The 12639-nt window shown below is 42.9% G+C and overlaps 1 protein-coding gene across 2 annotated transcripts in view; it reads right to left on the reverse strand.

Annotated features, from left to right (window-relative positions):
* LOC111169871 (SUMO-interacting motif-containing protein 1) overlaps positions 1-12639 on the reverse strand; it is a 103510-nt gene that overhangs the window by 8114 nt on the left and 82757 nt on the right. For both annotated transcript variants that reach the window (XM_022564438.3, XM_022564437.3), the window contains 2 exons: positions 5154-5310; positions 4883-4967 (listed from right to left, as the gene is read on the reverse strand). In XM_022564438.3, coding sequence (XP_022420146.1) covers positions 4883-4967; positions 5154-5310 — 242 coding nt within the window. The remainder of the gene's footprint in view (positions 1-4882; positions 4968-5153; positions 5311-12639) is intronic.

The following is a 12639-nucleotide window of genomic DNA, read 5'->3' on the forward strand; positions in this document are numbered from 1 at the left end:
GGCCCTTTCAACATTCAATCAACAAACATTTACAGTGAGCTTGTGGAGCTTCTGTCTGTGGAACTGGGCTAGACTTCGGGGATGCAGTGGGATCAGAGCCTTGGGCCCAGCCCTCATGGACTGACGTTCTAGCTGCAGTGACAGTGCCTGACAGTGAACAAGCCAACAAAAACAATTATAGTTTTGGTGAGTGCAACCCAATAAATAAATCAGGTGCTGTGATGAAGAGGAACACTGGGGAAACGAGGGAAGCAGCTCACTCTAGTCAGGGAGGGCCTCTTAGCTGAGTCCCAAAGGATGAGAAGGAGATAAGCATGCAAGGGTCTAGGGGAAAAGCAGTCCAGATAGAGAGAACAAGTGCAAATGCCATGATGCAGGAAGAGCTTGTTTCAAGAACTGGAGGTAAGATCTGGGTAGTAAGAAGGAGAGCAGGACTAGAGGAGACTGGCAGGCAGGCTGGGCCACAGAACAATGTGGAGTTTGGCCTCTGAAAGCAAAGGCAAGTATCTGGAGGGTTTTAAGCAGGGAAATGTGCTCTATTTCACTCTGCTACTGGAGGAGAACGGTCACAGGGGACAAAAGCCTTTGAGTAGAATTTGATTTTCTTAAACAAAGCATGTACTACTCTGAAAAACATTAAAATGACTTTGAAAAGATAGAATTGGCTGAATAGAGTGGGATATAGGGAACATGTGGGTTAGGAGCAAGAAGAATTTGGAATTTATTAATACAGGAAATTCAAAGAAGCAAAGGTTGGCAGTGCCCACCTAACCACCATCCAAGGGGAGGAAGTCTAGGCCAGTGGACTTGAACCATTCTGGTCCAGTTGGCAAGGCCTTGGATTTTATGCTTCAGTAGAGGAGAGTTCTTACATCAGAGGTTCTTGTGATTATTGTGTGAGGTGATTTATGTAAAGGGTTTATTTGGCACAAGGCCTGGCTCAAGATATTCTGGCTGGTAGTATTATTAGTTCCTGGATCAACACTAGGATCAGCTACTATTATTTTATCATAATCGTCGTCACTACAGGAATCTCCAATCTAACAGTCACACTGAGCTCTTTATCTTCTCTGCAGATCTTCCATTTATCTCCACGTCAGTACTGGGCGACATCCTTCAGCCTTGGTCACCCATGCCCTGTCACACTGATCTTCAAAGTGCTTCTGATCCGTCACTGCCTTCCCCACTGCACCACCCACACCCTTGTCACCATTATCCCTCCCCTGACCTCTCTGGTCCTTGGCCAAACTATTTATCACACATCAGGCAGAGTGACCTTACTTAAAACCACTTTGATGGGTTCCCTTCACTCTGGAATCAAGGTGAAATTCCTTAACACGAACTCCCTAACAGGAGGGCCCTTCACACCTGCTCCTGTCTAGTACCGTGGTCTCGTTTCGTGCTATTACCCCCTTGCTCCCTGTATCCTAGTCCCACCAGTTTGCTCTATGTTCCTTGGACTCATTAAGCAACTTCTTGTCTCAAGGCCCTTGGACATGCTGTTTCTTCTTTCTGGGAAACTTTTCCCTCCCTATTCGCTTGGCTAACACTGGTACTTCATATCTCAGCCCAAGTATCACTTCTTCAGGGAGGCCTTCCTGGGTTCCTCCATAAACAGTGTGCACTTGTACTTTCCTTCACAGCATTTATTTTCATTGCAATTATATGTTACTTGTGTGGTGGTTTGTTTAGGGTCAATCTCTTTACTAGACAGTTAAGCTCTAGGAGGGCAGGGGCCATGTTGGTCTCATTCATTGAAGTTTTCCCAATGAGCCAGGCACAGAGGAGGCATTCAGTAAATATTTGTTGCCTGGATGAATGTATGAACTTAACTGATCTTGCCTGAGTCTGCTTTTCTCCCCTCTGTGGACAGGGCTCCTTGCAGGAAGGCTGTATGTGAGACTCTCCTTGGAGTGAACAGGTGTCTGACTTCCGCATCGCCCTAAGTGGTCCAGCAGGGCGGAATTCAGGAAAAGCATGCATTTCATTCATTTAAATACTATATGTTTAAATTCCTAGAATTCATGGTTTCAAAATATGAGGTTCTAATTATTCATAAGCATCAGGAAAACTCACGGCATTATGGCAATTCATAATTTTGCCGAGGCTGACTTGAGTTGCATGGTTGTGAAACTGGGGTGTGGGGGATTGATTCTCTCAGCCAGAGAATGTGAGCTCAGCCGACAGCCCAGCATCCACCTCTCAGTGGGGCCACTCTGCCCTCTACAGAAACATTTACAAGATGTGGGGCTTCAAGATATACTTCTGCCCAGGATCAAGGGTAGATACAAAAGTATTTTAACCATGTATAGAGAGTTTAGAAAGTGGGGGGTCGGAAATTCCTTAGAATCTCACCTTCTAATCTGACCCAGTGATTTCATAGAAAATTAGTTCCTTCCAGTGTGCTTTCACCATATACAGACTTTGGCAACAGACCTGGCTCTGCATTTACTTTCCTCTCAGCCTTTGTTTTCCCATCTGTGAAAGGCGGGTGGTACTCACCTTCACAGGGGTACTGGGTTAGATAAGCCAGTGCATGCACATTTACCTATGCTCCCTTCCTCTATTCCTCCATGCTAAGAGGTTCCCATAAACATAGGGCGAGCTTAGGCTCCCCAACCTCTTCCCTTCTTCCCCTGCCCTTGGAGCTGGACAACTCCGGCCGACCTCAAAACACAGTCAACAATGTCCTCAGCCCACTTGAAGAGGACAGAGATGACTAAGGAGCCCTCACAGTAAAATGCCTACTGACAAGGACACTGACCATTTCAGGGAACCATTCAGCTGTGTTCTTTGTAGTTCTTTGTAGGACTCTGTTTTCAAACTACTGGTTCTAAATATTTTTTTCTCCTTCTTAACTCCTGGTCTCCAAAGAAGCTGGAAACAATGTTAAGGATAAAATAGCATTGGAACACACCCCGTTTATTCTTGGTCAATATACACTGGTCTGAGGCCTTCCTCTCCTTTATTCAAGGCAGAAGAATATATTCTGTAATAAAAGTAGATCCCATGTCCATCTTAAATTACTATTGCCCATGACCCAGGTGTATTCCCTGGGACGCAAAACAGAAATGAACAAGAAGTCTTAAAGGTGAACTTTAAGCAAAACCGAGCTGCTTTAATATTAAACTTTCAGCTAGATCTCCAAAAGAAACAATTACATAAACCTCCATAAGGCATGGAATTTGCCTTTGGGGCTTTGTTCTGAGAAGGACACATACCTTTCTTTGAGCGTGTTAAAAAATGCACAAACCACACAATTACATGTCGTGGCCTTGACAATGCTCTCTCTTATGTTTTAGTTACAGGCGCCTGAAACAGAGAAGACCCTCCTGGCCAGATGACAGGCAGCTAACACTGACTGAGCGCTTTCTACTTTTATCTCACGCCCATTAGCAATCAGTCTTGGCAAGTTATGTATTACCATCCCCGTTCTATAGAAGGAAGAAACTGAGGTCTAGAGACATAAAGTTAGCTGCCCAATGCAGAGTAGGTGATGGAGTTGGGATTTAAACCCAGACCTTCTGTCTTAAATCCAGTGCTTTTTAAAATGTTTCTGTAACAGCTTCCTCAATTCCAGGCCCAAGAGGGTGTAAGGACCATCTTATCTTCCCAAGTGCCATTACTGAGCTAAAATCAACCTCAATATGATCATGGCAGGTAAATTATGTATATATGTATGTGTGTGTGTGTGTGTGTGTGTGTGTGTGTGTGTGTATATATATATGCATTTTCCCCCCTTACTGACGGAGAATAAGTTGGACATTGTACCCCTCAATACTTGAGAATGGATTTCCTAAGACCAAGGGTATTTACTTTCATAAGCCAGGATAATTATAAAAAAAAATGAAACTTAATATTAACACAATACTATTATATAATCTACTTAAAATTTACCAATTGTCCCAATAATGCACATTATAACTTCTTTTTCCCTGGTTCAGGATCCTATCCAGGATCATGTTTTACGTTTAATATTCATGTGCTTTAGTTTGTTTTTAATCTGGAACAGTTCTTCAGTCTTTCTTTGTTTTTAAGACATTGTGACTTTTGAAAGTACAGGCCAGCTACTTTGTAAAAGCCCTTCAATCTGGGTTTGTCTGATGCTTCCTTCTGATTAGATTCAGGTCATGAATTTTTGGCAAGAACACTACATAAGTGATGAGGTGTCCTTCTCAGGGTATCACATCAAGAGGCATGTCAGTTTTCTCCCCTGAAAACTTACTATCTTTCCTTATGTAATTAATAATTACATTAGTTTCCCCAGGGACCACATTAATCCTTGGCTAATCAAATCATTCTTATTTGAAGCAGCTATTCCATCATTATCCTTGTCAATATTTGCCCCCTGAGTGTTAATTAGTCTAACTTTTCCAGATCCTCACGGATCACTGGCTTTGCCTGTGACTAGAGCAGAGCCACTTACACAGACTTAAGAGTGTCTTACAACTTTTGCAAGATGTACATTTTTACTTTGCCACTGATTTGCTCTGTATTTGCATCATATTGACGGATATTTACAATGTCCGAGTCAGTGAGCAATCAACCCAACAAAGACGCTGCAGTGATAGGCCACGGAAAGATGCCAGGGCCACATCAGGTCATTACTAAATCCTTCTCATGTCAGGATGACTTTTGTTTACCTGCACAGCCTAATAACTGTGAGGACCACTGTAGTATCTGCCATAACAAAAATACTATATGAATTCTTCTGTTTCACAGCAGTGATTCCGGCTATGTCCTTCCTTGTTCCTCACAGTTACACCAAGGAACAATGGTTTACTGAAGCTAACAAATTAGAGTCCCTTATGTAACTTTAATTCATAATAATGTCCACTGTGAGACTCCCACACCATCTGGTTTGTGACCAAATGCTCCTTACCTCTTAAAACATGTTGGTAACTGGATAACAGAAACTGTAGATGCTCAACCAGTTCATCCCATGTCTGCCACTGGGTTTTATCCGACTGCAGAGATAGTAAAAGCAATTGGTAATAAATGCCTTCCTCAGTTAGAGGTTTTGTACAGTTTTCAAGTCACTTTTACATAATGTAAAAAAGTGTAAAACACTTTTACACGTTTACATAATTTACTTAATCAAGGATTAAGGAAAAGGTGTTCTAGGCCTGGAACTGAAATAGGGAAAAATGTACCTGACACTTGAGCAGTGATGTGGAATTGTTCAGAAAATAGAGGGCCTGGGCCAGAGACAAGGGCAGGCGGGTGGGTGTCTCACAGCTGTGGAGGAATATGATTTCCAGCACTTTGCAGCGCAGAAGGTGGCTCTCCATGGTAGTAAAGAACATCTCTCTGTGTGGAGAAGAGATAGAGAGAGTTCACTATCACAATTATTGTTTCACGGAACATACACCACAATTCTCCCTGAATGCTCTAACCTTTGCCCTAATCCAGAGAAGGCTAAGAAGGAATACAGTGAAGGCCTACAAAATCACAAAGCTTGTGGACAGGGCAGAAATGGATTTGTTCATAAATTTGCAACTGTCAGAAAGAGGGAAAGTCTTTGATATTTGAAAAAGACTAGTTTAGGACACGTTAAGAAGAATTATATCATACTGTAACCAAGAGAATTAATCATGAGATTACATATTTCTGAATGGCCATAATGTGCCAGGTACTGTTTGGCAGAAACAAGGAATAATAAGAGAAATAAAAGAGGATATTGCTCTCAAAAAGCTGATAGTTGAACAGGGGCAAGAAGTATGCAACAGGAAACCTACATAAAGCGCAGGGCAAGTGTACACGTATGCGAGGTGCCTGTGGCGCTCTAGAGACACAGAGAAGAGAGCACATTTGATCAAGGGGCTGGAAGCAGCCTTCGTATGGAGGAGGTGGCGCTGCTGACGGTGGTCTAGGAGTAAAGAAGGCCCGAGGCAGGAGGCATTTCAGTGCAGGGTTAAGCATGGGTAAAAACAAAGAAGTAAAAGTCATAGCTGGGGCACTGCAGCCTTCTTAAATTTCAAGTCTAGGACTTAAGAGTCCCAGAGGGACTCTGGCCCTTGACTTTGTCACTCTGTGCAGGGCAGGGCTTGGCCAGCGAGGGTGGGTTGGAGCACATTCAGAGGCTTCTGAGCGGGATAGCTGTAAAACGGGGGCTGTGCTTCAGAAAGGTGAATCAAACTCATTGTTCTAAAAGCAATGTCAGCTTCCAAAAAAAAAAAAGTTATGAATCTCAGATGCACAGGGTGAATCTCTGGACTGCCTGAAGGTTTTTGCCTGAAGGTTTGTTTGGTGGTTCTTGCCAGGTCTGCTTGTCATAGCAGTTCTGAGGAATAGACGGCTCATGAGCAGATAAGGAGATGGCAGCAACAGAGCTAGCTCTAGATCTCAGAGTTCTTTCTTCTACAACTGCCCCTTTGCAGTTTTGCAACATCTGGAAAAATAGGGTGCTCTTTGTGCCACTGTCACTTATAAAAATGATAAATAACAAAGTATCTATTCATTTTTATTTTCTTTTTTCCCCTTTCCCGTTGCTGTTCCACCAGGCACAGGTATTATTTGTGTAAAAGCAAGGGTAAAAAAGCAGAATAAATACTTTAAAACCTCTGCTTCTTACCATTCAAAAGTTTTAAAAAGTCTGTAATATTTGTGAAAATCCATTTTATCTCTCTTTTTAAAAAAAATATATTTATTTATTTATGGTTGTGTTGGGTCTTCGTTGCTGCACGCGAGCTTTCTCTAGTTGCGGCGAGCGTAGGCTACTCTTCTTTGCGGTGCGCGGGCTTTTCATCGCGGTGGCTTCTCTTGCTGCAGAGCACGGGCTCTGGGCACACGGGCTTCAGTAGTTGTAGCACGTGGGCTTCAGCAGTTGTGGCACGCAGGCTCAGTAGTTGTGGCTCACGGGCTGTAGAGCGCAGCCTCAGTAGTTGTGGCACATGGGCTTAGTTGTTCTGTGGCATGTGGGATCTTCCCGGACCGGGGCTCGAACCCGTGTCCCCTGCATTGGCAGGTGGATTCTTAACCACTGCGCCACCAGGGAAGCCCCATTTTATCTCTTTAATGTGTGGTTTTTTTTTAAGTACGATTCTATACCTCCTCTGACAAATTTTCTTTTTTAATACAAAGGACTCCAAATTATTACATCTATAAGATATTCCCCCAATTCTTTTAAAGTTTAATTTCTACTCTGTATTTGGCCTATTACTTTCACAAGACAGTTTTCCTTTTTAATAACTTTTTATTTCAAACTGTATTTTCTCTTCCAATTTTTATTCCAGGGCCTGCATTTGTCCTGGTTTTATAACCCAAAATGGCAAACCCAGAAATATCCAAGGGACAAGAAAGTAATTTTAATGTATTGGACATAGTAGGAAATCGAGGTACAATTATCTATAGCAATTCAAATTCAAAATTTAAAAACAAGATACAGAGGAAGGCTAACATCCAGATCCAGCCTTAGCAAGTATAGCTGGTATTGGATTTACTCTCCTGTTATCAATAATTATAAACCTGTACAAAATATATGAAATAACTATTTTCAGGCATTGGACAAGCTACTACAAATGACTATTATTCTTGAGAGAAGGGAAACAAAGGTGGTGAACCCCATGTTTACCCCAGATTTCTTGCTGGGGGCACTTTCTAACTAAGGCAGAGGAAAGCGTGGGTCCCAAACAGAAAGCAGTGGGCTTGCTGGGCAGAGCAAACAGAGACTGGAGCTCAGTAGAGCTGAGGTGGCTGGAATTTGTGTCAAAGAAGAGGGAGCTCAAGAAATATGTGTAAGGGGCCCCCTTGGCACACGGACAGGGAGAAGATCCAAAAGCCTGGGAGAGAACAGCTAGTGAGGAGCTATAAGCTGACTGGGAATTCGGGAGAGTACCCAGTGCTGAAAGACATGGGGTTTCAATGAGCTAGAGGAGAGATCTCATTGAACATGTTGGGCATTCAGGTGCAACCCCAGAAAGACTAAGCTACAAGACTAGTATCTTAAGAAGGGTTGATTTAGAACACCCTTACAAATCCTAGAAACAAGGCTTAAAAGGAGAAAGCTAATCTGCCAGTAAATCACTGTCTGCAAGAATGAAACTCAATACTCTTTAAAGGAAGTCAGCAAATTTCAGACTCTCAACAATGTGGCATTCATAATGTTCAGCACACAATAAAAAATTATTAGACAGGGGAAAAAGCAGGAAAATGTGATTCATAACCAGGAGCAAAATGTCCATAGAAACAGGCTAAGAGTTGATACAGATGTTGGAATTAGTAGACAAGGACTTTAGAACAGCTATTATAAATATGTTCAAAATTAACCAACCAACCAACCAACCAGCCGACCAACTAACCAAGAATATATATAATCAGTGATTAGATGGGGACACTTAGCAGAGAGAAATGGACACTATAACAATGAACCAAATGGAGACTCTAGAGCTGAAAAACACAATACCTGAAAAAAAAAATCACTGGATAGGCTTAACAACAATTGGGCACCACAAAAGAAAAGATCAGGGAGCATGAAGACTATCCAAAGTGAAAAAGAGAAAAAAAAAGACAAGTCAAAACAAAATAAAACAAAACAACAACAGTAGAAAACACCAGATCCTCAGTGTTCTGTGGAACAGTGTCATACAGCTTAATGTATATGTACTTGAATTCCCAGAAGATGAAAGTTTGGGGCAAAAAATAATGGCCAAGATATTTCAAAAATTGATCAAAAATATCAACTCACAGATTCCAGAATCTCAATAAACCCCAAGCAGGATAAACATAAAGGAAACCACACCTAGTTATAATAATCAAATTGCTGAAAACAAAAAAAAGCAGCCAGAGAAAAAAGACACATGGCATATAAGGGAACAAAAGTAAGAAATTCTAATGACTTCTCATCAGCAAGCCAGAAGAAAATGGAACATCTTTAAAATAAATTAAAAATACCTATCAATCTAGAACTCATATCAAGTAAAAACACCATTCATATATGAAGGTAAAATAAAAACATTTCCAGATAAACAAAAGCTGAGAGAATTCACTACGGTAGACCTGCACTACAAAAAATGTTAAAAGAGGTTAAGTTCTTTAGGTGGAAGAGAAATGATACCAAATGGAACTTGGATCTTCAACAAAGAAAGAAGAGCACCCAAAATGGTAGCTATGTGGATCTGATGTGTGTTTTATTTCAGCACCACTAAGCAATTAACTCAATTCTGACACTATTTACCATAGTGTCAGATCCCACAGGTTAAGGGCTCAATCCTACAAGACTGCCCTCCCACTCTCTCTTCAGGTGCCAATTGGAAAGTCCAGGTTGTTGACCTGTGTGCTTCTGAACCACTTAGCTATAGATCGAAGGTTCCCAGAAACCCATCTTAGGTTTGATTAATTTGTTACAGTGGCACACAGAACTCAGAGAAACACTTTACTTACTAGATTACCAGTTTATTATAAAAGGATATAACTCAAGAACAGCCAAATGGGAGAGATGCATAAGGTATGGGGAAAGGGTGAGGCCCTTCCATGCTCTCTGGGTACATCACTCTACAGGCATCTCCACCTGTTTACCAACCTGGAAGCTCTCTGAACCCAGGCCTTTTGGGTTTTCAAGGAAGCTGCATTAGATAGGCATGACTGATTAAATCATTGGCCATTGGTAACTGAACTCAACCTCCAGCCCCTGCCCATTCCCAAGACGTGGGGGTGGGGTGGGGGGAGGGCTGGGAGTGGAGGGTTGGAGTCCCAACTCTCTAATTACATGGTTCCCCTGGCAACCAGCTCCTATCCGTAGGTCACCAAATGCTTTCTGAAAGACCCCTCACTAACATAACAAAGATAACTTGATCACTCTTATCACTTATAAAACTCCAAAAGAGCTCTGTGCCAGGAACAGGATGAAGATCAAATATATATATTTCTTATTATAGGTCATAATATCACAGTTAGGTAGTATAAAGACTTTCCGTCCCATATCTCTGAAATTTTTTTAAAAACAACTAAATGTTTAAAGCAAAAATATGATCCCATCCTGGAGTAAAATGTATGACAACAATAGCACAGAGGATGGGAGTGGGGTAAATGGAAATACACAGTTATAAGGTTCTTACATTACATGTTATGATATAATATTAATTCAAGGCAGACTCTAGTAAGTTAAGAATGCATATTGTAATTCCAAGAGCAACCATTAAAAAAAGTAAAACATTTGCTGAAAAAGCATGTGATAAAATTCAATACCTGCTCATGATAAAAACTGAGAAAACTAGGAATAGAAGGGAACTTCTTCAACTTATTAATGAATATCTACAAAAAAACTTATAGCTGGCATAATAATTAATGGTGAACTCATATATATATATTTTTTTGCGGTACACGGGCCTCTCACTGTTGTGGCCTCTCCCGTGGCGGAGCACAGGCTCCAGACGCGCAGGCTCAGTGGCCATGGCTCGCGGGCCTAGCCGCTCCGCAGCATGTGGGATCTTCCCGGACTGGGGCACGAACCTGTGTCCCCTGCATTGGCAGGTCGACTCTCAACCACTGCGCCACCAGGGAAGCCCTGAACTCATATTTTAATTAATCAATAATTAATGAACTGAATGCTTTCCCCTAGATCATGAACAAAGGTGTCTGCTTTCATCACTGCTATTCAACATAGTACTGGAAGTTCTAGCCAGTGCAGTAAGGCAATAAAAGGCATACTGATTGGAAAAAAAGAAATAAAACTTTCCCTATTTGCAGATGACATGATGGTCTACACAGACAATCCTAAGGAATCTTTGGCACAAAAGCATTTTCCTTAAAAGAAAAAGCTGATAAGCTGGACTTCATTAAAATTTAAAACTTGCTTTTTGAAAGACCTTGTTAAAGAGGATGAAAAGACAAACTACAGAATGGGAGAAAATATTTGCAAACTACAGATCTGAAAAAGGATTGTATCTAGAATATATAAAGACTCTTAAAAGTCAACAGTAGGAGAGCAGAGTCAAGATGGAGATGTGGGAAGGTGTGGAGTTAGCTTCTCCCTGCAACTAGGGCGCCTGCCGGCCGCTGGTGGGGGACTCTGATGCCCAAGGAGATGGGAGGAACCCCAAAGTGAACCGGTAGGATGCAGGGGGACTGATGGGGGAGGAGAAGTGTAAGCCAGACAGGATCGGCATCCCTGAGGCCAGGGAGATCAGGAGAGGCAGGCGGGAGGGACTCTCCAGGAAGAGCAGGAGAGGAGGGAGGGCGATTGCCTGGCCCGTCTGGGCCAGGGAGCCTGCTGAGCTCCCAGTCCTGTACCCCCCCCTCCAAAGCCCCATCCAGGCTGCATGGGTCCTGGGGGCATAGGAGGGAGGCAGGGAGATCAGGAGAGGCAGTTGGGAGGAGCCATCTGGGAGGAGTGGGGGATGAGCGGAGGGCGATTGCCCCTCTCACTCGGTATGGGGAGCCTGCTGAGATCCCAGGCCTGTCCCCTGCCCTCCAAATATGTAGGTCCTTGAGGGCATAGGAGGGAGGAGGGGAGATCAGGAGAGGCAGCGGGGAGGGGCCCTCCCAGACTGGAGGAGCAGGAGAGGAGAGGAGGACGTTTGTCACACCCACTTGAGCCCAGGAAGCCTGCTGGGCTCCCAGGTGAAGTCCCCTGCCCTCTCAGACCAGGAGTGGGGGGCACGCCTGGGCCCCTTCTGCTCCTTGAGCCTAAGCCCCATCCCCCACAGCCCCCAGGGCCTGTTCCAGCCCTGTGGGTCCTGAGCATTGGCCCCACCCACTACCCAAACCTCACCCTTGCTTAGGCCCTGCCCTCTGCAGCCAAAGCCTCCTCCCCCACCCCCCTTTTTTTTCCCTCCTCTTTTTTACTACTGTGGTACTGTTGTACCTTCCGGTTGTTGATTCATCTATATTTTTATTTTTATATTCTTCCTAACATATCTGTTAGTTTCCTAGTCTAATTTTATTTTTTACTTTGTTATTGTATTTTATTTTTTTGCCACCCCAGGCAGCTTGTGGGATCTTGGTTCATGAGCCTGCCAGGGTAAGGACAAAGCTCCTGCGGTGGGAGTTCTGAGTCCGAACCACTGGACTAACAGAGAACCTTAGACCCCAGGGAATTTTCATTGGAATGAGGTCTCACGGAGTTCCTCATCTTAGCACCAAGACCCAGCTCTACACAGTAGCCTACAAACCCCAGTGTTGGAAGCCTCAGGCCAAACAACCAGTAAGACAAGAACACAGTCCCACTCATAAAAAAATTTAAAAAAATGAGACGGCAAAATAATATGTCACAGATGGAGGAGCAAGGTAAAAGCCTACAATACCAAAAATATGAAGAGGAAATAGGCAATCTACCTGAAAAAGAATTCAAAGTAATGATAGTGATGATGATTCAGAATCTCGGAAACGGAATGGAGGCACAGACTGAGAAAATACAAGAAATGTTTAACAAAGGTCTAGAAGAAATAAAGAACAAACAGAGATGAACAACACAATAACTGAAATAAAAAATACAGCAGAAGGAATCAGTAACAGAATAACTGAGGCAGAAGAACGAGTAAGTGAGCTGGAAGACAAAATGGTGGAAATAACTGTCGAGGAGCAGAATAAAGAAAAAAGAATGAAAAGAATTGAAGACAATCTCAGAGACCTCTGGGACAACACTAAACACACCAACATTCGAATTATAGGGGTCCCAGAAGAAGAAGAGAAAAAGAAAAG

This window comes from Delphinapterus leucas, unplaced genomic scaffold, assembly GCF_059928025.1.
Source record: "Delphinapterus leucas isolate spDelLeu-1000000601 "Yukka" unplaced genomic scaffold, BTC_Dleu_Yukka2 spDelLeu_asBTCV2_sq25, whole genome shotgun sequence".
Taxonomy (NCBI): domain Eukaryota; kingdom Metazoa; phylum Chordata; class Mammalia; order Artiodactyla; family Monodontidae; genus Delphinapterus; species Delphinapterus leucas.